Source organism: Phaethon lepturus, unplaced genomic scaffold (assembly GCF_000687285.1).
Source record: "Phaethon lepturus isolate BGI_N335 unplaced genomic scaffold, ASM68728v1 scaffold45977, whole genome shotgun sequence".
Classification (NCBI taxonomy): Eukaryota; Metazoa; Chordata; class Aves; order Phaethontiformes; family Phaethontidae; genus Phaethon; species Phaethon lepturus.
The window spans coordinates 21,318-44,321 of record NW_010550628.1 but is presented as its reverse complement, the minus strand read 5'-3'; the positions used below and the strand labels follow the sequence as shown (position 1 = coordinate 44,321).

At 42.3% G+C, this 23,004-nt stretch overlaps 1 protein-coding gene across 1 annotated transcript in view; it reads right to left on the bottom strand.

Moving 5' to 3' along the window:
• Positions 1–3,225: 3,225 nt before the first annotated feature.
• The window catches only part of TLK2 (tousled-like kinase 2), a 39,506-nt gene continuing 19,727 nt past the window's right edge, over positions 3,226–23,004 (bottom strand). The window contains 14 exon segments of the mRNA XM_010290614.1: positions 3,226–3,670; positions 4,051–4,158; positions 5,134–5,245; positions 6,354–6,492; positions 7,997–8,166; positions 8,659–8,748; positions 9,709–9,800; positions 11,488–11,569; positions 11,942–12,039; positions 13,935–14,001; positions 17,806–17,958; positions 19,337–19,473; positions 20,850–20,960; positions 22,379–22,460. Of these exon segments, the coding sequence (XP_010288916.1) occupies positions 3,497–3,670; positions 4,051–4,158; positions 5,134–5,245; positions 6,354–6,492; positions 7,997–8,166; positions 8,659–8,748; positions 9,709–9,800; positions 11,488–11,569; positions 11,942–12,039; positions 13,935–14,001; positions 17,806–17,958; positions 19,337–19,473; positions 20,850–20,960; positions 22,379–22,460 (1,615 nt within the window). The 3' untranslated portion in view covers positions 3,226–3,496.

The window sequence follows — 23,004 nt, the reverse complement described above, 5'->3', positions numbered from 1 at the left end:
GTGGGTACCTGGCCCGGCGGCCTGACTGCTGCCGCCACCGCTTGCGCATTCGCTGCTGAAACGCCGCCGCCGCCGCCTCCCCCGGCCGAAATCTGTGTCGCATCATCAAAACTGGCACAGGGGGGTGAAAAATAATCAATTGCAGCAGCAGGGAGGGAGCCGAGCTGCGCTCGGTGTTCGGTTTCACTCACGCTCAGCCGAAAGCAGGCTTTAACTTCAAGTGCAGCAAGGGTGACGTCAGGCTGGCAGCAAAATCCTGATCGCCAGCGACTCTTCCTTCGGAGGAACCAGGCTCTGGTGGGCAAGTACTGCCTGCTTCATGGTGGGGATGCCCCGCACAGAGGTTGCGACACACCTGCAGAGGAGCTGGGCGTGTGAACTGGCGCTCCCCGGTTATTAGTCTGGATATAAGCACTCTCGACATCTCTTCAGCTGCCAAGGTCCTTTTTCATTTTCTATTGTGTATTTTTTTTAAAGCTGGCAAGACTTGGCTGTAAGAAATTAAAGGAGCTGAGTTTCTCGTTACTGCTCAACACAGTTATTCTGGGTGACTGAGACCAGAGCCTTGGGTGCCCGTGGGCTGGGGAGCGGCCAGCAGGCAGCGGCACAACCAGCCCAGGCAGGGAAGTTCAACACAAATTTTCATCAATGGACACAAAAAAAGGCATTTTTTGTGTCCTGAACATATACAGCTTCTTAAGGCAGCTGCTACTTTATTGTAAATAAGGGACAAACCTACCTCAGATGTCTGTCTCAATATTCCAGCACAAGATCAACGCCAGTAATTACACGAGACTCAATAATTTTCAGCATTAGTCTGTGCAGGAAGCGATTCCCCGCTCCGATGCAGAGATCTCACTGCTCTGAGCTGTTGCATGCAACCTTCCTCCATCCTTCCTCAGGTGGTCCCATGTCACCTCTGCGCAGGCACTGTAAGAGAGCTCGTGCCGATGCTATGAAGAGCAAAACAGTAAGAGCCAAGCAAATCAGTTTCTTAAAACTTATTTTAATATCCATGTTTCATCTGTTGGGTAGAGCCAAAACAGTCTGGCCTGGTTTAAGTTACAAATTCTTCATACACTTTTAAGTAAATGAACAGTGTGGCAATAGGGTCTGTTATTGGAAGTGAAACCCATATTAACAAGGAGGTGTCGCAGCCAGAATTCTACCAGGGTTCTTCACTGCTGTCAGCCCCAGGAAAGGCCAACGTTGTCCCCAGGCCCCTGGATGGGTGTTGCACAGCAGGAGTAAATGCATCTGACACAAAACTAATCACACCCACAGAGATAGCACACACTGTATGTCCAAGAAACAACGGGGCCAGGGTAGAAAAAACCCTTTTAGAATTCTCCCCGATGTGGACAGACATCAAATCATCAGTTTCAGCAAAGGGGATGAAGCATCAACCCTGATTTCACCTGACAGAGGCTGACTAGACATGTCAAAGCACTGCTTGCTCAACAGTTAACTTCTGGAGTACAGCAGCAGGGATGGAAAGGGCTAAGAAATTATGGCTGAGGATTTAAAGATGCAGTATTTCTTTTCTTTGTTTAAAACACTACAGTTTAGAGACCACCTTAATGCAGCTGCAGGTAAATACATCCAATTAAAAGTCCAAGAGTCACTACAAAAATAGTAATAAAAATCAAAGCAGCAGAGTTCTCCACTTCCCAGGTCCACTGCTTAATTTCAGACTCTTCCATTTTTCAGTTAACTAAAAGTTCCTGATCAGGTTTAAGCATAATAATGACAGACAACAGCTTACAATAAGGCAGACAAGTGACAGTTCTCTCTGAAAGTGCGTGACGGAGAACATCACTTGCCACGAGAATGCCATTTGGGTACTGGGCGCCCCAAAGAGCCCACGTGCTGCCGGAGCTGCAGGTACAAACCTGGAAGTGCCGCACAGAGGACAGTCCACACCACGGGTTAGGAAGTGTGCACAGGGTAATTTGTTTTTTAAACACCACCCTGAATTGCAGTAATGCACTGCTCAGCTCCCTCCCAAGACCAACCTTGCTCTTGAACACTGCATCTTTAAATATTTCTGGCTAGGAACTCCTGCCACATGTTAGGAGCACTCCAACCTGGCTGCCACATGTTCAAGTGCTGTGCTTTTTGTGTGTGTTTTCAGTTTTCCTTCAATGTGGGGGAAAAGGGTGCAGAGTGGGGACAAGAGGCTTGCGTTTCACAGCAGGCAGACTCTAGCTGAAGGTCTAAGACCCCTCCAGGCAGATTACAGAAGTGAGACAAAAATAATAATTAGGGTGTTTGCTCCCTTCTAGAGCATTATCTCATTCCCTCTCATTTGAAATTGGATGCAGCGATGGCAGCAAGTTAGGAAAGTCAGCAAGTTTTAAAAGGAAAGTGTTAAGGGGGAGAGAAAGCTTTGCTGCCAAGTCACCTAACTGAGAAGAGCAGACAAGTCTTCAGCTTTGGATTTTTATAACATGAACAAGATATGTACAGTACTGCATGAGCACAGACTACAGCTGTGATCAACTGAGCTGTGCTCCGATTCTTTCCCGTTCACTGCCTGCCTTTTCAACAGTCAAGGGATATCACACTCATGAGAGCAGAGAGCACATTGTGAACATGCCAGGGTGTGTTTTCAAAAAGAACAGCACTTCAAATAAATTAAAAAGGTGCAACCGTTGTGAGAGCTATGAAGCAGCAGCTGAAAACCTTGTGGCAGTCTGAGCTGTGATCCACTCTGATCACAGGAGATCTACACAGACCTGTTCTCCTAGGGGCTTCACCGCCCTCCTGAGAAGGTGAATTGTTCGTAAGAGGCCACCCCAAGGGAGCAGAAAGCTGCACCATCTGCAGAATGGACACTGCCATGAACCTGCTAATACGGGTTTCACTTTGAGACCAGAAAACTGTTTTCTTCAAAAAAATTGTTATTTTTAAAAAACTGAAATTAATTAGGGGTAAAACACTAACTCTAGTGCCATGAACAGGCAGGATCAACTTTTTTCCCCTCCAAAGGGCAAAGAGTCATATACCATCCCCAGCTGAACCTTGGTGCTTCGAGCTTTTCAGGAGATGTTACCTAAACTTTATTAAAAGAAAAAGAACAATGTTTAAATATCAACACTGGACTAGCCCAGTCTTTTTCCAAAGTCCACATTCTTCATATGAAGCACACACGGCGTCCTGGATTCCCCAAGGCTGCATGTTCAGAAGTTCACAGTACATGGAACCATGTCTTTTCGTATTTTCTTGAGTTTCCCCTCCTTGCTCAGAGCAGCCACCTTTTTGTGGTCACTTACTGGATAAACCTCAAGCCATCTCCTATCCACATGGCTTGGCCTAGATGCCGAAGGTTTTCTTGATGAGAGTTGATGTTGTCATGCTCTATGGATGGAAAAAAGCAAGAGAAAAAAAGCACCTGGTACAGGTTTCTTGAGACCCTTGCGGATTCCTCTATTCCAAAGCTGTTTCAGAGTCTTTTTGCCGGTTTCTCAAGCAGTTTTTGGCCTATTAGTCTGTCTCAGTTTGAAGAGCTGTTATTGGATGATCCAGAGGTTGATGCAATCGCAGCTCCAGCTGGGCTGCTTGTGGATACAGATTTGCGGATGTGAGGCAGCAAGTATGGGTCACAGGCCAGCTGCTGGACATCTATCCGATCCTCCTTTCGGTAGGCCAAACAACGTCTGATAAATGCCTGCAGATACCCCAAAAGCAAAAGAAGAATTAGTAGATGGACAGAAACAGGAAGCTTTCTTTGACAGATTAACTCTTTGGGAGCAGGGCCAATCTGACAACCTCAGCACTGAAATTCCTTCCCCAGTGACTAGAGACAGCCCAGCTCCTACACCAGAAGCTCATCTTTTATCAGGAGATAGCACAGGCAGCGGCACACCCTGCATTCTGTTCAATCCTCAGCCTGACAACTACAACAATGCAAAGCCACTGTCCCCTCTGCAGAGGCAAGCATTAAATGCAGAACTCCTTGCTGGTTTTAGGGAAACCAAGAGGAAGTAATTGTCAGTGCCGATCGCTGACTGACATACACAGTGCGACCAAACTCGCTGCAAGATTTACCTTTGCTTCTGGCGTGACTACTGGCTTTGGAGGGAACTGCACCTCAGTAGCTTTCAGAATTGTGTTCTCCTGCAGAATATCTTGCTGTGACTGGTTGTGACCAAAGGGCTACAAAAAAAAATGGAAAACAGTTGTTAAAGGTTGATGACAAGCCTTAAACAACCTATAACGCTACTGTCTATCACCACTTGACATCAGCATTTTTCCAGGCAAGAAGCCCACGAATGCTGTGAAGGTGCTGCAGATTCCAACCAGATGAGTAGGACACATTGCTCCCACGCTTAAACTGAACAGAAGTGACCAAGCCGGGACGTGTCTGGGGTGTTTCCAGGTCAGACAGGAGGAATGTTTACCTGCTTCCAGACCTTGTAAGTCAGCTTCAGCACGTGCAAGAGGGCCTTCGTCTACCTAAGCTATCTCTAAGGAGATTCACACACTTCAATCTTTGCTGGGCTGGTTCCACTGTTTGTCTGACTGACAACACTAACCAACACTGTGCGTTTGTCAGCCCAGGCTTTCACAACACTTGGTTACCAAGCACTCATAAAAACAAGAGTGGATGGAATCCTTTTCCTGCTCCAACCTATTTCTTCTGTTGTCATAGAACAAATTACTTCTCAGGACAAATCACTTCTTCCTGATCCGGACTCTTCCCTTCCAAAAGCCATCCTAAAAACTCCTACAGTGGGTCTTTTTTTCTAAAACACTTGCTGCTGTCAAGCAGTATCAGGCTCGACAAAGACTTAGTGCATTGAAAGAATCACAAAACAATGCCAGACCAAGAACCTCAGGTGTCTGGTCCTGAACAATACACTCGTCCTGCCCATAATGGCCTCAGTGGGAACAGGCCCAGTGGAAATAGATGTTCTGCAGAACATTGCTTCTGAAGGAAGTGCCATGTAGAGCAAAACACAGCCTAATAAATTCTCCCCACTTCATTAACATGAACTCTGCCTTGGAACTGATGGCAAGGGGACAAGGTAGAAGCACCTTCTAACTAAGCCTGAGGAGGAGAAGGAAGCAGAAGCCAGGGCTGCCTCCCAAAAGGTTTGGGAATCATCACTAAGAATGAAGCCTTCTTACCTTTCTGCCATAGAGACACTGATAGAAGATGACTCCCACTGACCAGACATCAACTTTATTTGAAATCTTTGGAGGTTCTTTCCCAACCACAAAACATTCTGGTGGCAAATACCTGGTTAGAAGGAAGTGACAACAGGTTACGAGCAGCAACTCCAAATACTTTCCATCATTCTCTTTAGAAAGGAAGGAACAAGCTTCTGTGATCAGATATTTGCTTGGGACTGGAGGGACCCAGTTTCATTCCTGTGGATCTTTGGGCCAAGATCACCAATGCATACCCGTTCTGGTACCAGTGATCCCAAGGACTCTCCAGACACTCATGGTCTGAGCTGGTCAGCACAGTCAGTTTCTTTTCACCACAGCACATAAAACAATCCCATTTTCTTTTTATCTTCAGAACTGGTATTTGTTGTTAGAAGGGCTTGGCCAACAATCCCACAATAGAAAAACACAGCCAAAATACATATTTCTAGAAATACAACCCCAGATGCCACATCCTAGTTAGAGACACTCAGCCTTGCTTAAACTACAGCTAGTTTCATTTTTAGGAATGGAACAAACCTGCACAATACAGAACGCCTTAACAAATGTTCCTGTACAACTGTTGCCCATAGTGACAGTCTGCAGTTTGGGTGGTATCTAAGAATCGCGTTCACTGCCACTCACCGTAGGTCTTGCTCTCAGCCACGGGTGATGCAGCGACAACACTTGGCACTGAGGATAAAGTATTGCTGAAAACATCTTTCACATGACACTTGAAAGGGAAGCGCTGCAAGATTTACATCTTTTGTAACAGCTAACTATGGATTTTCACCACCTCATTTCAGTGGAATACTCCTTTCATCTCCCTGATGTACCTCAATTTCCAAATAGGCATGGTGTTCTCCTCCTCCTTGCTTAAACTGTTAGACAGTGCCATTATGGACTGTGAAATAGCAGCCAAGCTCCACTCCAGAGCTTGCTATCTCAGCAGCATATGCAGTTTTTCACCAGGGCCTTTGGATAAGAGACGGTTTTCAAATGTATAACTCACTGAAAAGTAAAGAGCTGCCAACCTCAAAAGGAGCCGTGTGACAACAAGAGCAGTTTCCAGGGTCTCAAACCTCCAGCGTCTCAAGCTGTCACAGACAATGGCAGCACATACAGAGCTGACATGGATCCAAAGCTGTTTATAAACTGTTCTTGATCTGTAACTTGCAAGTGCCCCAGGCGACGCTTACCAGTAAGTGCCAGCCCCCTGCGATGTCAGTTCCATGCCATCAACAGAGTTGTAGCTGTCATCATCCATGATTTTGGAAAGCCCAAAATCTGTGATTTTTATCTCTCCACATGCAGTACCATTGACTAGAAGAATGTTACCTAGACAGAGGAAGGAAACAGCCCCTTAGGATGTACATCTAGCAGGATAAAAACCAAGAATAAAATTACACTGAACTCTAGCAGTCTGCACAAGAGGACACAAAACCTACACAGCGAGCAGCAGCAGCCTGGGGTAGCTGTTTTTCAACACTCAATACCCTGAGCTCCAGAGACAATTCAGTTCTCACCAAGTGCTAGAACTGATCTGCCCACCCCTGAATCACCCAGTGGCCTGACACTACTTGGAGCCTCCAGATTCTGAGCCCTATTAGCCAAATGAGCTTGATGCCTATGCTGTTTTGACCCCTCCCGAAGGTCCTGTTGGAAGGGCAGGTCAAAAAGGAGGATTAAGAAGTACACACACACAGTTATGACTCATTCTGCCCAGAAGTCCTGACTTGCCCTGGCCTCTCAACAAGCCAGAAACTCTCTCCTTCCTGGCAGTGCTCCCCAGTGGCTTTTTAAGCTCAGAAAGGACAATTACTGCTTAGGCAAGAGTCTTTTACAAATCCATTAAGGATCAAGAAGTCAGATCATCACTTTTTCTCAAAGCCTACAATAAAGCAGCAGAATCGCGCATGATGGCAGTGGATGAATCACAGTTTTAGACAACTGTAGGCAGAGCTCTGCAGCATGCTCAGACAACACGAGAACAGTGTCGGCAGTTGGGGCAAGAAACCAGGTCACTAGAACTAGCGCAACAGCACCACCTCCTGTACAGATTCCTCATGCTGATGCAATAAACCACATCACACACCAGTTACACAATGCTGATGAAGTGCCACCAGTATTGGGAGACAAGGCAGGGATAACTGCTCAAAGAGATGGCTGAATTTTACTCGACTGGGGGAAAAAAAAGCTATGTAGCCAATATGCATGACCCCAAAAGAGAGCACTCCCATTTTTCCCCTCATGACTCTGCCCAATGATAAAGGGAAATCTGCAACATTTGGAGAGGACCTTCTACATGGCAGGTGCTACTGAATTCAAAGGCAGACCTGAGCAAACAGTTTGACAGTATGTCCTCAGCTTTGTGAGCTGCCACACGATATGAAAAACTGAACGCCTCCAAGTTGGCTTCTGCCACCAAATTTTCAGGCAGATGATTACAGAAAGAATAAGCCAGAAGAGTCGGAACATGAAACACAATAGTAATATTTGGAACCTTCATGAAGTAGTAACAGAACCTCTCAACAGCAGAATACAAGCAGGACATTTGGAAACTAAACACAGAGACACTTGGTGGTTCAAGGGCTCATTCTGAACAAGGAGGCTACTTTTTCTGGAACGTTTCTTCCCTATTTTATATTGCAATTCTGGGAGACAATATCCTTTTTACAGCATCTTCTATGCATTTTAGTTTTTCTCTTGTTGCAAGTTAGTTTCCCTAGACAGCCCTGTCTCCTTTTTGCTGTCTGACTAAAGTAAAACGTCCCCATGTTGCTTATAACCCTATTACCTTTAGTTAGCATCCTTAAGCATGTCAGCTAGCAGCACAGCATACCTGGTTTAAGGTCATAGTGTATGATGGGAGGTTTGATTTCATTTAAGTATTTTAAAGCATTCACAATCTGCATGATAATGGATCGCGCCTCTTTCTCCGACATTAACTTGTGCTGTTTCAGGTAGAAGTCCAGATCATTTCCCTCACAGTATTCTAACACTGTACAAAACCTGAAGAAAAAACAGTAGTTATTGTAATTAAGGCACCTGATAGAAACCAGAACACTTTGTTGTTGCTTGTCTGTAAGACTCACCTATTTGGTCAACATATTAAAGAGTCCTCCGGCTTATTAATCCCTTGCTAAAAATAAAACTACCAGGACCACAGTCCTCATTGCTCAGTAGTACAAAGGTCAGAGATCCCCCATTAAGTGCTAGATCCAGAAGCAGAAGGCTGTATCAGCTGGGGCATTTGCCCAGGCCAACAAAGAGTAGGTTTACTAGTAAAGCACCACATCTGACATAATACGGCATACTGGTTTGTGAGCTAGTGTCTCTGGAAAACCAATGTGTGTTGAAACTGCCTCACATATCTGCAGTACAGTCTGTAACATTGGTGTGGACATTCTCTGGACTCTCCTGGGAAGTTTTAAGAGACCAGCTACTTTGTCTGTAGTGAATGTGACCCAAAACAAAGTCAAAGGATGCAGCAACATAACTTACGAGTCAGTATCCAGTGAAAAGTAGTCATATAGCTTAACTATTCGAGGATGATCCAGTTCTTTGTGAATTCTGTACTCTCTACACGCATGTCTGAAAATAGGAAAGTCTGAGCATTAGTCATACAAGTGACTTAATTCTAAGTTCTGCAGATAGTGAACCCAGACATACCACACAGCAGTCCAACTTCAAACCCATGCAACATTATTCAGACAGCTTAAGAAAAAGAAAGCAAATGAGGAACTGCACAGAACGGTTCTTGAGAACCACAGAATTTGAGTGCATCTCAAATGCTGGCAATACTACAAAACAACTGATCTTGATTAATGGTACTGCTTGCCAAAACAGAATAACCTCATAATAAATCGTTAAGGGATCCAAGATAGCTGAATACAAAAATCAGCAAGTTCTAGAAAAATTCCATGATGCTCAACAGCCCAACTTCCAGGCTTCATATCCAGCTCAGTGATTTGTTGGGGAATTAACATCACAGTTTTATCTTTGAAGTTCTGTCAAGAAGTCTTGGCTGCCATTCTGCAGAGCTCATCTAATGCACAGCATTAGGGAGCAAGTGTTACCAACACCAAAAGGCTTCCTGCAACTTTTTTCCAGGCCATGACATAGGTATAGTCCTCATCATCTGTGAAAGCATTAAGTATTCTAGGAAATAAAGGGAAGGGGAAGGCTTTCAGGGAGCACAATGCAGGTGTGTACCTGGAAGACGGGCATGAACAATTGTTTCCCACAAGACATTTCACAGAGGAGAAGCCACTTGAATGCTTTCTTCAGTAGAGCACTCCTTGTGCTTTAAAACCTTGTGCTTATACAAAACTGGGCGGGGGGGGGGGTGGGGGGGGGGGGGGGTGTGTGTGTGACCACGATTAAGATATTTCTAATCTGACCCTAACTTTTGCAAATAGCTACTGGGACAGTGATTGGCTTTTGAAAAGCAGCAAAGTGCAGGAAAAAAAAGGTAGTCTGTTCACAGACACTGAATAACCAAATACAGGAGGAGTTTGGAAACCTGGCTGTCTGCTTTACAGCCTTACTTACTTGTGATAGTTTTCTTTCTTCTCATCTCTCCAGTTTTTATTTAACTGGTGTATTTTCACAGCTACGTATCTCTGTTCTGTTAAATCAAATGCCTGCAGAGAGAAGAGCTGAAAATCAGTAGGAATTACAACTTCAAGTTAATACTGCAAAAACAGACAAGCTCTAACAAACCAATATCCCCACCCAGGAAATCAGCATTACGACATACTGAGTGAAGAGCAAACTCACATTTTGATGTAATTAGTTTCACTAATGAAACCAAGCAACTCTGAAAACAATTGAATATTCTGTGCTTTGATCTGGCATCCCCTATGGGATCTAACTAATGCTGCATTTATTCTGACATTTTACCAAGAGAGCTACAATGGGATCAGAAAGGCCAAATTACCAAAATACAGCTAGTTAATCACATTGGGAAAGACCCTGCCTATTATTCCCCCAAGCCACCTAACTAATTTTCTACACTCAGTTAAAAAAAAAAACAAAACACACAGAGGATTTTTAATACTTTGTTTCACACTGGTAGCTCAGCTCTCTATCTTGGAGCAAAATGTTTCAGCTTATTTAGAAGCTGCAGAATTCAATGGCAGAACTGTGTAAATCTTGTGCTGTGTTTCTTTCCCCCAGTTTTTTGCTACTTAGGCAGTCTTATAGAACGGACCACTGGAAATAAAAAAAACCACTACCATTTCTTGGAGAAATGCAGCAATCTTTTACCTTGTCTGAGAGCAGCAACAGCTAATAATTTATAGGACCCAGAAAATCTTATTGTAAACAGACAAGGATAAACTGTGTCCATCTCAAAAGCTGTATACTGAACTCCTAAACTGTAATAGATTGGCCAAGACCTGGGAGAAGGAGGACTAAGCATTTCTTTGTTTTAATAACATAGTTACAGCTATTATGCGTGGTCAGGTATGAAGCATTCATACCCTCTTGCTTTCATCTGTGGAGCCAAGGCTTTCTATTTAGTCAGCAAAGCCTCCAGAGAGCAATTCAGAGTACTTCCATGCAGATCACACTTTTTTTCACTACCTGGGCAGTCTAGCCCCGCTGGTTAGATATCTATTATTGTACTGCATCAAAATAATAAATCACTGTGAAGTTTCCAATATTTGCATCAGCATAATTATTTTCATTCTATCCAAATTCAACATGAATTAAGAACTACTGGGTACGGATGGCGGATATTTAGAACTGAAAAGGCTCTAAGCATAATAGTCAAATAGCAAGCACCAAAGTATCACAGGTCTCGGCCATGCAAGAGTGCTGACACACAAGTAATCTTCCATTCCAAGGAAATCCCAAGACTACACACACCCAGTCTGCTACTTCAGAGCGTAAAATGAAGACACAAGAAAAAAGCCTTCTACCCCCAGGAAATGAAGGCTTTGCTTTTATTATGGGAGCTATTTTATCCTATTTACAGTGACGTTCCGACTCACTATGCCATACTCAATAAAACTGCACTACTTAAGGTATTTGTGCATAGCACTTGAGGAAACGAGTGCTTTTCTTCTCTGTCCTCACAGAACTGCAGACTTGGTACAACATTTTCTTGAAACAGACATTTGCAGGAAATCCGACCTCTGAGGATAGGGCAGAACCTAAAAATCTCAAGCCTGCTGTCTAATGCAAGCCAGATGCAACATGTGCTTTGTCCTCCCTTCTTCCCTCCACAACCACACACACCATTGAGAAAACAAGTGTAAAAAATTCTGCTTACTGCAACATTTCATTGCAGATTCAGATTACACCAGATTGCCACTTCAAATTTACCTTATATACTTCACTGAAGCCACCTCTACCCAGAAGATGTAGCAACAAATATCTATCATTTAGCGTTGGATGGTCTTTAAATCTGGCGAGAAAGACAAGGTTTAAGAACACTGACAGAAATAATGCAATCTACTGCACAATAAATTACAGCTACTACACAGCTTAGAAACAACATTTTTATATTAAGACAGAAAAATATTAAAACTGTGTTAACGACTGACAGATTTGATACTATTTGATCACTTTGCACAGATGAAAGACTATATAATGGTACCTTGATGCACTTGGAAGCCTTTGTCATATATTAATTTCAAGTTATATCACTGTGCTGCCCCACAATCAAGTGACGTATTAAGTTGTAACACCAATTTAAAAAAAGGTAAATGTTTCCCATTATGAAGGGGACAGATAGAAAATTGTTGTATGTTCTTGTCCCTGAATCCCACGTGCTTACTGTGAATTATCTTCATTGTGTATCCTTTTCAATTCCCTGATATGTAGATTTCTAACCCTCTCTAGCCGTTCCAACTCTGCCTGGATCTCTGCTTCTTCCTGCACAAGATAAAAACAAAACGAAAACACAACACTGTGTGAGATAGTGCAGTTAGGATTTCTACCTGGTTTATGGAAACATGAATGTAATTCCACTTGTGAAGAAGTTATTGGTAAATAACTTGTTTGGGAGATTAGAGAGATGGTCATAGTCAAGAGTCAGGTGGAAGGTGACAGAAGTGAAAACTGACTGGGCAGTTTTGTTTACACCTACACATAGACAGCAGCAGACATATTTTATGCCTTCTTGTTTTTAATGTTTTCTGCAATTAAGAAGCATTGTTGCTCTGGTCCTGTTCCTTCCCTGGTTAAGTGCTCTGCAGCTGTTTTTGTAGGAATTCAGCCTCTGCTGGGACAGGAGAAAGGAGAGCCCTCAGAAGTAAGGAACAGGGATGTCACGATGCCACATGGGGACAGGGCAGCATCCAGAGAGGACGGAGAAAGTGAAAGAGCAACACTGGGTCCTATTAGCAGTAAGCAATAGAACAGGTCAGAGTGTAACTCAGTGCCATGTGGCAGTTTTGATATACTGTTGGTACGGCTGGAAGTTCTAGTGCCCTCAAACACGACACTAGAATTCACATCACTCTGGACAGGGTTGCAAACCTCAATTAAAACGTGTGCCTTGAGCAGTATTATTTGGTATATATGACTCAAGGGACATAGTTACCCATTTGTCTTGTGACTCTGTTCCTTCCCTTCTCAACTTGTTCTATTTTTAGGTATAAAGAATGAGCCAGTTTCCAAAAGTGGAGAAGGATAAGCACAGCTTCAGACAATGCCACGATCCCAGAACATGACTTCATTTTCCATTAAGGTCCATTTCCAAATGGATTCCTCCGTTCAAGGGTGGCACACTACATGCCAGCATAGATGGACCTGCAATTAATCCACTCTAGCAATGCGGAAGCTGTGGAGCAAGCATGCCTTCAGTATACTCCTGCCTGTATCACTTATCTTTGCTCACAGGTCAATAAAACACAGTGGGCAAAGTGCCAGTGGATTCCATGTGTGCATTAACTTTCCCTTGCGACTGAAAATAACAAGGAGTACAGTAGCATTAATGAGGCCTCGCATTTAACTTGTGTGTCAAGGTTACAGGAAAAACTACACGTAGAGCTCAGGCACAAACTAAGAAAAGAAGGGGGGCTCCAGCAATGCATTTGCATGCTTCCTCTTCATTTCATATGGGAAAGAAAACTCTTTGGCCTTAGCAGAAATCACAGCTAACCAGGAAATGGCAGAAGACACCTATTTTTTTTTTTCAGTATTTCATCTGTTGAAGTGTCCCAGAAAACTTATTTACAGGTTATTGCAATCACTTTAAAGGTACCAAACAGCTTATCTAATTATAGCCTCACTTGCAGGTACAGCTCCTACTGAAGCCAATGTATTTGAAACCAAATGTGCATTACAACTACCTAAACAATAATAGTTTCCAAAAGCCCAAGAGATTTTATTGGACTGTTACTGATAATGTTGGTTACTTGATATTGCAAAGAAATGGGAAAGTCAATGATGGCTGTAGTTTTCATTGTGTTCTTATAATTTTGTTTCCTTGGTCCATTCCTTCAGGTTCCCCCATATTAGACACGTACAGACCCCAGCACGAGGCAGGTCATAGCGACAGAATAGGATGCATCAAAACAGTGGAACTCCCTGCATGAAATCATGACTGTAAGGAGACAGAAATCTCTTTATTGAAGCAAAGAACATCATTCCTGAATACCACTGCCTTGGAAAAAAGTATTACAAAATCCTTGCCAGCCCTTTCAAGCAACAAAACCCTCTCAATTATCAAACAGACAGTAGTGACCTCTACAGAGAAATGCTATTGTTCACAGAACACTGAATCAAAAACCTACCTGAAAGCCTTTTCTGCAGTTAGTTCTTACCTTTTTAAGATGACCTAGTCGGAGTTTGAAGATTTCTTCCTGTTCATGGTACTCTGCTAACGTTAACCTGCATAGAAGAGACAGATCCGATGCATTAGTTTCAGTGTATGTGACAAAGTGAACAGTCTGCAGAACACCCATCGCCAGTGGAAGTGACAACTATAGAGTATGTCAACAGCCAACAGGAAATTTTTTAGGTAAACTCTACAGTCTTTTGTTTTTTTAATCAATCTAAAGGAGACCAAAAGCTCAAACCTTGATAAAGCACAGATTAATTTCAAATCCATGTCCCTAATAACACCTATTTAGGCTAGTGACTGACTTTTAACATGGAAAGCTAAACCATAATCTAAATATGGAACACTGAAGCACAAGTACTCTACATTTTATTTCTCCATTTAAAGTTTGCTTTAATGACTTGTTTTCAATTTTTTCTTTGTAACAGAAGCTGGATAATTCAACCCAGCTATTTACTCCAGGACTAGCAGTACACCTGGCCACAGAGCCACTGCAAACAGAGCAATGACCTGAGACTCAGAACTTTTTCCTCTTTCAGGCTCTGCAAAGCACCTTCCAGGGAAACCCTGGCAAATTTACTTCACCTTACCATATCTTTGGCCTCATGTGTAATTAGAAGAAGCAACAGGATAAGGGGAATAATCACTTACCATAAATACAATGGGGATGTGCAAAGTTTCCATCCATGGTGGATGGTCAAAAGAAGTTTCATAATGTTTTTGCTGTCTTTTATAGCCAGTGTGCCATGTAGGACAGAGGCAAAGCACAGCCTTACACTAAAATAATGACAGATCAGATCACTACTGAAATGCAATGGTGTGCTGAGATCTTTAAGGCCAGAAAAATTAATCGTTGCATTAATTTTCTTACTACTACCAGAGTTTGGTGAAAGCATCACACATGTGAATGTAAAGTTATGAAGCCCATATCAACTGCATCTGTTTACTTAGTAAACAAGATACACACTGAGAGCATATAAATATCTTTTTTGAACCTACATTGAGTTCAAAGCTTATCCCAGGAGGATTCCTATTGCAGCAGTTATGCTTTGCATAGTACTTAGTACAAAGTTTAGTGTATGAGGACTCCACAGCATCAATACCACAAGCAGTTTCAAGAGGGCACTGAGTCCCATGTCTGTGCAGGGCTCTGGGACCTTGGCTCACTGCAATAAATTGAGAGGAGGTAGTATTCAGCTGATTAAATGCTCCACTGTTGATAATGCAGAAGGTCTGCATAGTTGAAATAACTGCTAAAGCAGTTGTTAGCTGATATATTTAATGCAAAACTCACAAGCCAAGTTTCCTTTGAAAGAATCTTGACCATAAGGAACTGCTTATTGAAAATTAAAGACACACACAAAACATACCCGGTACCATAAACGTTTACATGTTGCCTCATTTTATATAAAAGCATGCTAATTCACATCCCCCATCTCCTCCCCCAACAGCCTGAATTTTAATCACATTCAGCTAATCTAAAAGACAGTCTCAAAAGTTTAGGTCTCTGATTGGTGTTGCTGTATAAGGAATAAAAAGACAATTGAATAAACCAGCAACCATATTCTTGTGCACAAATGAAATACACGGCTAAACACCAAGAGTCTACTCATTAAGCAAGAGATGTAATGAGTACCACCAGGCTAACATTGCCCAAAATAGCTGCCTGTTAGCAGCAAGCATAACAAAAATCAAGGGGGGCTCTAAGACAAACACTGCCCTGTTTCACAGCAACATGCTTGTAATACACTACTTCTAGTGCAACCGAAGACTCTACGGTTGCCCAAGCTGCCCTAACAAACCTCAAAAAACCGCGGCAGATTAATCTTCCTGAGTGAAAACCTTTTTCTCATTCACAGACTAGAAACTAGTTTCAGGAGAGCACGTGTTTAAATTTGCATCATGGCACCTTCCCCTCCTTTTTAAGACACAGCAACAACCATGAACCAAAGAGGAACCAAAAAAGCAAATGAAGGAATTTGGCTGTCCGCGTCTCATTAAACTTTCAGAAACTTTTATATTCAACTTGCCTGAAAGACAGCCTCTTTAAGAATCCCACAAGAAAAAAAACCTCCCTCCAAAAATCAGAAAATTTTATACCTTGGTCCAACAAATGCATTTACAGGATAACTAATGATTAAGCAAGTAGTCAGTCAGTACAGTTGCTTCAGCTGACTTGCAAAAACAATGTTTTCATAAGCTAAAACACTCCAAATGATCCACATCCGTACACTGGCAAGCAGTTTTTATCAAGAACGCCACAAGCAGCTCTTCTAAACCACAAAGATAAAACTTTGAATTTCAATGTTTTATCAGTGAAGAATGATAAGCTAGCAAGAAACACAGAGAAGAAGACCTGGTAGCACAAAAAAGCTTAATGGCAAACTCGGGTAAAGCTAGGAGAATATGTCAAAGCGGGCTCATGACATAGACAGAGGCTCACTAGGTATCACAGGCATTATCATAATTTCCAGCCACATCAAGACCTGTACTGCCATGTCTGCAGAATAAGCCACACTACAGCTGCACCAGTCTGCTGGCGAAAAACATCCCTACAGAAATGTGGAAAGCCTCATCCTGTCCCTTAGATATGAAAGTTTACCACAGCGGACAGCAACGCTTCAAAATATCTATGCATAGACCGTCAATTTACTTCTCTAAACTCAAATGTTGCAATACAAAAGAACAACTTTAAAACTTTATTTCATTGATTTTAAGATCACTTGGCCAAAACAAGGGGTAAATGCCTCTACTAACGCTACGTATTTGCAGAAAGCACACAGTGCCCTCCAGTACAATACACCTGATCTGCAGGCACCAGCATCCTATTTGGGGGCACTGCCATCCTATTTGGGGGCACCGCCCTGGTTGCTGAGAGCACCCTGTATATCACGATTCACCCAGTCATGTGCCATCTCTGCCGTGACTGCAAAAGGGAGTGGGAGCTTTTACTTCACACGCGCTTTTAAAGACCAAGACTTCAAAGGGCTCCAGGAACTTTGAGGTCAAGTCGTGCCCAGAAGATTTAATAGTGCAAAAAGAAAAGTGTCACTTAGAGTTATGGTATTAGCCAACACCAATAAAATGAAAACTGTAAAAGAAACTGGTAGAAGGTAGGGGAAAGTCTCTGACTTAATATCAACTCAAAAAAACTTCCCAAAAACTATTGTTCTTGTGAGACACAGTTTTCCTCTCTAAGAACATCAGGACTCTTAGAGCACCAATAACTTCCAAAGGTGGGGGGAAATCTTCTATAAGAAGAAAGAGTAGCACTTCAACTACCTTTCCATTTCCCTGACTCGGGTATCTGCAAAGGACTGCTTTGGAGATACAGGTCAATGCTTAATGCACTGCCTTTAACAGAGAACATCTTTTTTCTTCAGTATACCAAATTAATTGTTTGAAAAGCCTTATCAGAGAGTACATGGAAGTAAAGGCTTCTAAACGTGTACTTTTTTCTTGCTTCTAAACGTGTACTTTTTTCTTTTTTCCTTAAAAAAAAAGCACCACATGTCACAAAGCAGTATCAAAATCAATTCTGAAGTTACAACACTTAAGAAAAGGACACCACTTTTCAAAACTTGACACAACAGGAATACCGAAAAAGTTACTGCATTCAAAAACAGCTAAGCTCATACAAAGTCTGGACTCAGCAATGATCCTTGTTTTACTCCAATGAAAACTATTTAGAACTGCAGCCAGATGTTGCTGAATGCCAGGCTAATGCCACAGTATTCATTCGTGCATGGACTGAAGCCTAGAGGCAAGGGCAAGATTCCATTTCCCAGTAGATACTTTGTGCTCTAATCAAAGCATGCAGCTTTGCAATGCACCAAGGCGGCCGCGTAACCTACGTTTCATTTTCTGCTCCATTGGTCTTGTTCTTGCGCTGCTTCTGCTCATTGCTTGCTGGAGGGGTCTGTCCCATTGCAGGTGGCTTCCGTTTCGCTAACATTTTTCGTTGTCTTTCTATTTCTTCCCGCTGGGAATTTATCCTTTCCTGTTGTCTGCAAAGAAGAGAGTAGAAAAGACATGAAGCAGATAACTAATGGTATGTACTCAGTTGTCTTCAGCATCTGCTCTTAACAAACTGGAGCAATGAATTTCAAATCAGTTGTACTTGTAAGATTAGTAACAAAATATTTTTGTACAGAAAAGCGGGATGTGCCAAACATTATGACTCAGATTTTTTTAAAGGTATTCTTACATAAAAGGGGATTCTTTTCGTGGCCCACAGAAATCTTTCAGTAAGTGAAAGGGCTTATTCATGCACAGTATATCCAAAAACAAGGAGTTGCTAACCTCACGGAAAACCCAGGGATCCATGGTAAGTCACTAACTTTCCACATACTTTTTCCTAGAAGGCTCTGTTCTAAATCTCAGATTTTCTTTTTAAAACTACTCCTGAAGTCTCGCACTGTCTGAGAAAGTATCCTTATACTTCAAGGGTATAGTTAAACTATCCTTAGCTCTCTGAAATATAACCAACACCATTCCCAATTTCACTAAAAAAGTCCCTCCTCCAAGATAAAAAGACTATCTTGAAACATTTTACAGTTATAAAGGCAGTCTTGAAATTTCAAGTCTAAATGACTTGAGCATTTACATCCTTAATTCATTTTTTAAAAGAGACTGAGAATGCAGGTAAATACTCCAGAAGTATTTCTTCCTTGTCTTACAGCACAAACTAAGGAGGAAATATAAAGTCCTTAATCTGTGCCTAACAAGAGTTGCACTTCCTAGAGAGAAGTGATATGATTTTAAAGGATCACACATAGCTCGCTCTAACACAACTAATCTGCCAAGTCCTACTTAAAGGTCTAGGTCAGGTGGGAATTTACTGGGTATTTCCATCAACATCCTGCATAAAAGGGTCTCATCTTCATTTCCAGGTTTCTCCAGCCCCTTTGATCACTGTTACCAGGAGGCAAAAAAAAGTTAAACAGTATGGATTTTTTCTTTTAAAGATTCTCTACTTTCAACTTAAAAAAAGGAGCTAATTAGCCTGTCTTGACTGACATATGCAAGTATGCAAATCAAATTGATTGACTCAATATACATGTGAGAATTTGGTCCACCCCTCCACCCTAAGCACTGCACAGCCAGGTAGGTGCACTGAGAGTACCCAACAACGAAGCCTACTGCTTTCCAACCCAGAGGCCAACTCAAACAATTTGATTCCGGTTTCAAGTCTGTGGAGCTTTAAGTGGAAACATATTTCTCACTTCAATGTGAAAACGTTCCCCATTGTCAGCAGCTGCGTTCCTATCTGATCCTTTCATGCATCAGTCACATCATTCTCACATTTTGACATGCAAGACATCACACACAACTGCTTAGTTTTTCTGTCTCTGCCTCTGAAGTTAAAGACAACTCTGTCCTCACTTGATGAGGTTCTGGAAGGCATAGCCATCTGTCCACTGCTCAGTGAAAGACGCCCCATGCCGCACCGTAGTGAAGTGACCTAGCCTCAATCGATCCTGCATGCTCTTATCTCTGCAGGCCATCTTCTCCTGTTTTGACTGAAAACAAAACAAAACACATGTTAAAATATAAGCCATAAATTATCGGCCAAGAGCTGTGCTGTGTTTTAAATCACTACCAATTCTTACCACTTCTCATTGTTTCAGTACTCCTTATCTGAAACCCAGATGAAAATCACTGATCAAATTACTGCTGGTGCCTCATACTGGTCTGAGGGGCATTTGTTTGACTGCCTCCTTTCTGACATTTCAGCCTCATCTTTCCTTCCCCATTACTGCTTGGGCAGCTCACACCCATTCTTATCATCAGCTGAAATCAGTCTAGCGGTAGGATTAAAACTATCCCTTTGTATCAGTAGCTTACCTAGACTCCAGACATGGCTGTGATCAGGCCCTTATTCACTCAAAGAGGAGATGAAGGAAGGAAACGCACCTTGAATCACCATTAAGACTAAGCTACAGTGATCAGCCAGCTCAGTCCTAGCCTTGCACCACTCCCAGAAGTGACACAATCTCAATTAGGTCACCAATATGCATAAAAACTAGTGGTGGTGTCTGTCACAGAATGTTTCCACTAAGTGAGAGGAAAATTCCAAGGCCTGAGATGGGAGCAGCAAAGCTTCAGTCAGTTAGGGTTAAGGGTGAACCAGAAAAGCTCCTCACTGGAGCTACACACCACTTATCTGAATGTCAGGTCTCTGTAACACCTAGCCCAGAGTTACAAATCCTCCCAGAAAGGGGAGTCTCATTCAGCCAAGAACAATCAGCTTCGTGACAAAATCAGCTCAAACAGACTGCATGTACTGGCCAGCACCCTGGTGGTTTTGCCCATCCAGTGCCCACAAACAATAGATGTAATTGGTCAACAGGTGAAAGAGCAATCAAACCCCCACATTGTTTAATGATCAGGAAATCTGGAAATCTTTCAACACTGAAGGAGGCTGGACGCTAGTAAACAGCAGCCTGGCTAGAGTATTATACAAAGCAATGATCTCCAACTTTGCCATCTGAAAGAAGGAAAGGTCTAAATCACTTGCCCGTGTCACAGAGCATATCTGGCAATTTCACTGCACAATGGGATACTGCTCTTGTATTGCCAGCGCTCGGCAATGTTGCTTTTCAGGTGGATGAGTTTCCAAATCAAGGAATGCCTGCTGCATTTAGAGCTCAGACTATTTCACTTAAGCAAGGGAGATCAGTCTTTGAGATTGTGAAAAGTAACCAAACCAAAACATTCTGAACCATTTCAGTCTTAGCATTACACTCCTATTTGCAGAGAAATAATTCAAGACAGAAATCCAGTTGTCTTTTACCACTATAGCAATAGCAGCAGGCTTTCACTGCTCAAAAGAAGATAGTGAAGTTTTCAAAGACGTGAACTGTGACTGCAGAGATGTGGAAAGTCCCCTGCTCACCTTTTCTATAAGAAGCTTCTTGCTCATCGTTACACATCTATTCAACCGCTCCTTGTACTTCTCCAGCATCTTTTGCTGTTCATCTATCTGCCGTCTCAAATCGCAGTTGGCCTAAAAGTGAAAAGAGAAGAAAAGCCTTTGACTTTAAATCACTCGGAGCCAAACTAAGCATCACCTAGGAAGAAGTTTCTCCAGCTAGCTCTAGGCATCAGATTAAAGAAAGCAAATCAGCAGGGTAAGAAAAAAAGACTAGGTTCCTCTTTATCAAAACATCCAAGCAAAGCTCTTCAGTTTTTAACCCACTCAGTTCTTAATGTCCCTCTAGAACAGGGAATTACTATGATCTTGGGTCACGTACAAGACAATAAACACAAGCACAAGGAATTTTTTTTTTTTTTTAAAAAACACTTAAGACCTTGCCACAACTACCAAGTCTCAAAATAGCTTAGTCATCCCTGGACTATCCTCCCCCTTTAGCCACAATAATGGTAGAGGAAAAGGATGGGGTAACTCCCTTTGCACTTTCAATTAAATTCTCATTCAAGTTACTATCCATCAGCCCCACTATATAGATGGCTCCCAGCAACAGCTGATGTTTTTAACACAACCACAGTGTACAGCGGGATTTTATGTGCAACCATTTTAATTGATAAAAAGTTAAATTTAACCATCCCGCTTCCAACCAATAGTCTGGCTTCCGATTAAAGCACAGATGGTAAAAAAAAGAATAATCTATTTCCTGCTTCATCGATGATCTTCCACAAACCCACATGTGCCTTCGTGTATGTCTCTATGAGCTTGTCTTAGCTCTTTTAGGTGCTGAGACCCGACACAAACACCAAAAGCCTTCCCTCTTCTCCCTTTAGTGTGTTTGCTGATCCTTTTCAACACTTCACAAGAGATGCCCCTCCAGCTGATGAAAGCTAAATCAATTAGAGCTCCCTCATTAAGACAAGATCCTTGATTTAAAGGTATTTATCTTTTACTGAAGAATACTAACAGGTTAAGAGAAGCTTTTTTCTTTTGGTTTGATCAAAAGATATTCTCCTCATCTCTATACATGTCACTGACTCTCACAAATGAGCATTTCAGAATACAACTTCCTAGTCTACGAGAGGCTACTGAACATGCTGCTGAACGAAAGCAGAGTCAGCTCCTCAGTACTTAGAAGAGGGGAATAATTCTGCAGAGAAACATGGTAAGTTAGCTAGCAAAACACACAAATGTGCAACAGAACAAAGAAAGGCCAACACCACTGCTGAGGACACAAACACCTGAGCTACAACAACTCTGCACTGCATAGCCACAGTCACTGCTACACTGCTTGTGGATTCAAGCAGGTTCAAACAGAGTATCTACAAGCCAAACAATTATCTTGCAAGTAAGAGATGACTGGATTTGTTTTACCTTGCCAGTGTTGATTCTACAAATGGTATATGAAATCCTGCTCTGCAGCCTAGCTGGCACATGCATTCCAGGTATCTTTAAATAGCAGCTGTTTGAACAGTTGTCCCACTTTAAATACTTACTCTTAGTAAGTCATCTATCCTCCCCTCCTTCTTCTCCAAGTCAGAGTTCTTACTGTTTTCTAGTGCAGATATTTTTTCCATTTAGGGAAAAATTACCATAAACCACATTTAAGAAAAACAGATGAGATTTCAGATAGTCAGCATGTAACATCACAGCATAACCTTCTCTGATCTGAAGTTAGGTGTCTAAGAAGGAGGAACCAATCCCCCGCCATCCTAGCAGTCTAGAGAAGAACTTTCTCCATTCTTCAATTTCTTATTACATGGTGGGCTCCTCCAGCATAGGCAGTCCAGTCAGCTAACACAAAGCTGCTCTGAAGCATGCAAACTGGTAACACTTAACAGGCTACAACATCCTCCGGGACCTGCAAATTTTGGTTTTATAGTTGAGTTCTGCCTGCTCCTTGGTGGTGTCTGACATTCACTGTCCTTTCCTGCAGTGCAACATAGCTTGTCCAGGAAAAAGGCTAAGAAAAAAACCACCAAATCCCAACCTCTCATCTGGAATATCAAATTTATGAGATCTTTCATAGGCACAAACAACCGCCTGCTAGACAAAAGACAATACCTGTGGGTTCTAAGGTGGTCTTGACAGGTAACACAGGTCTTCATTTTAAAATATTGTA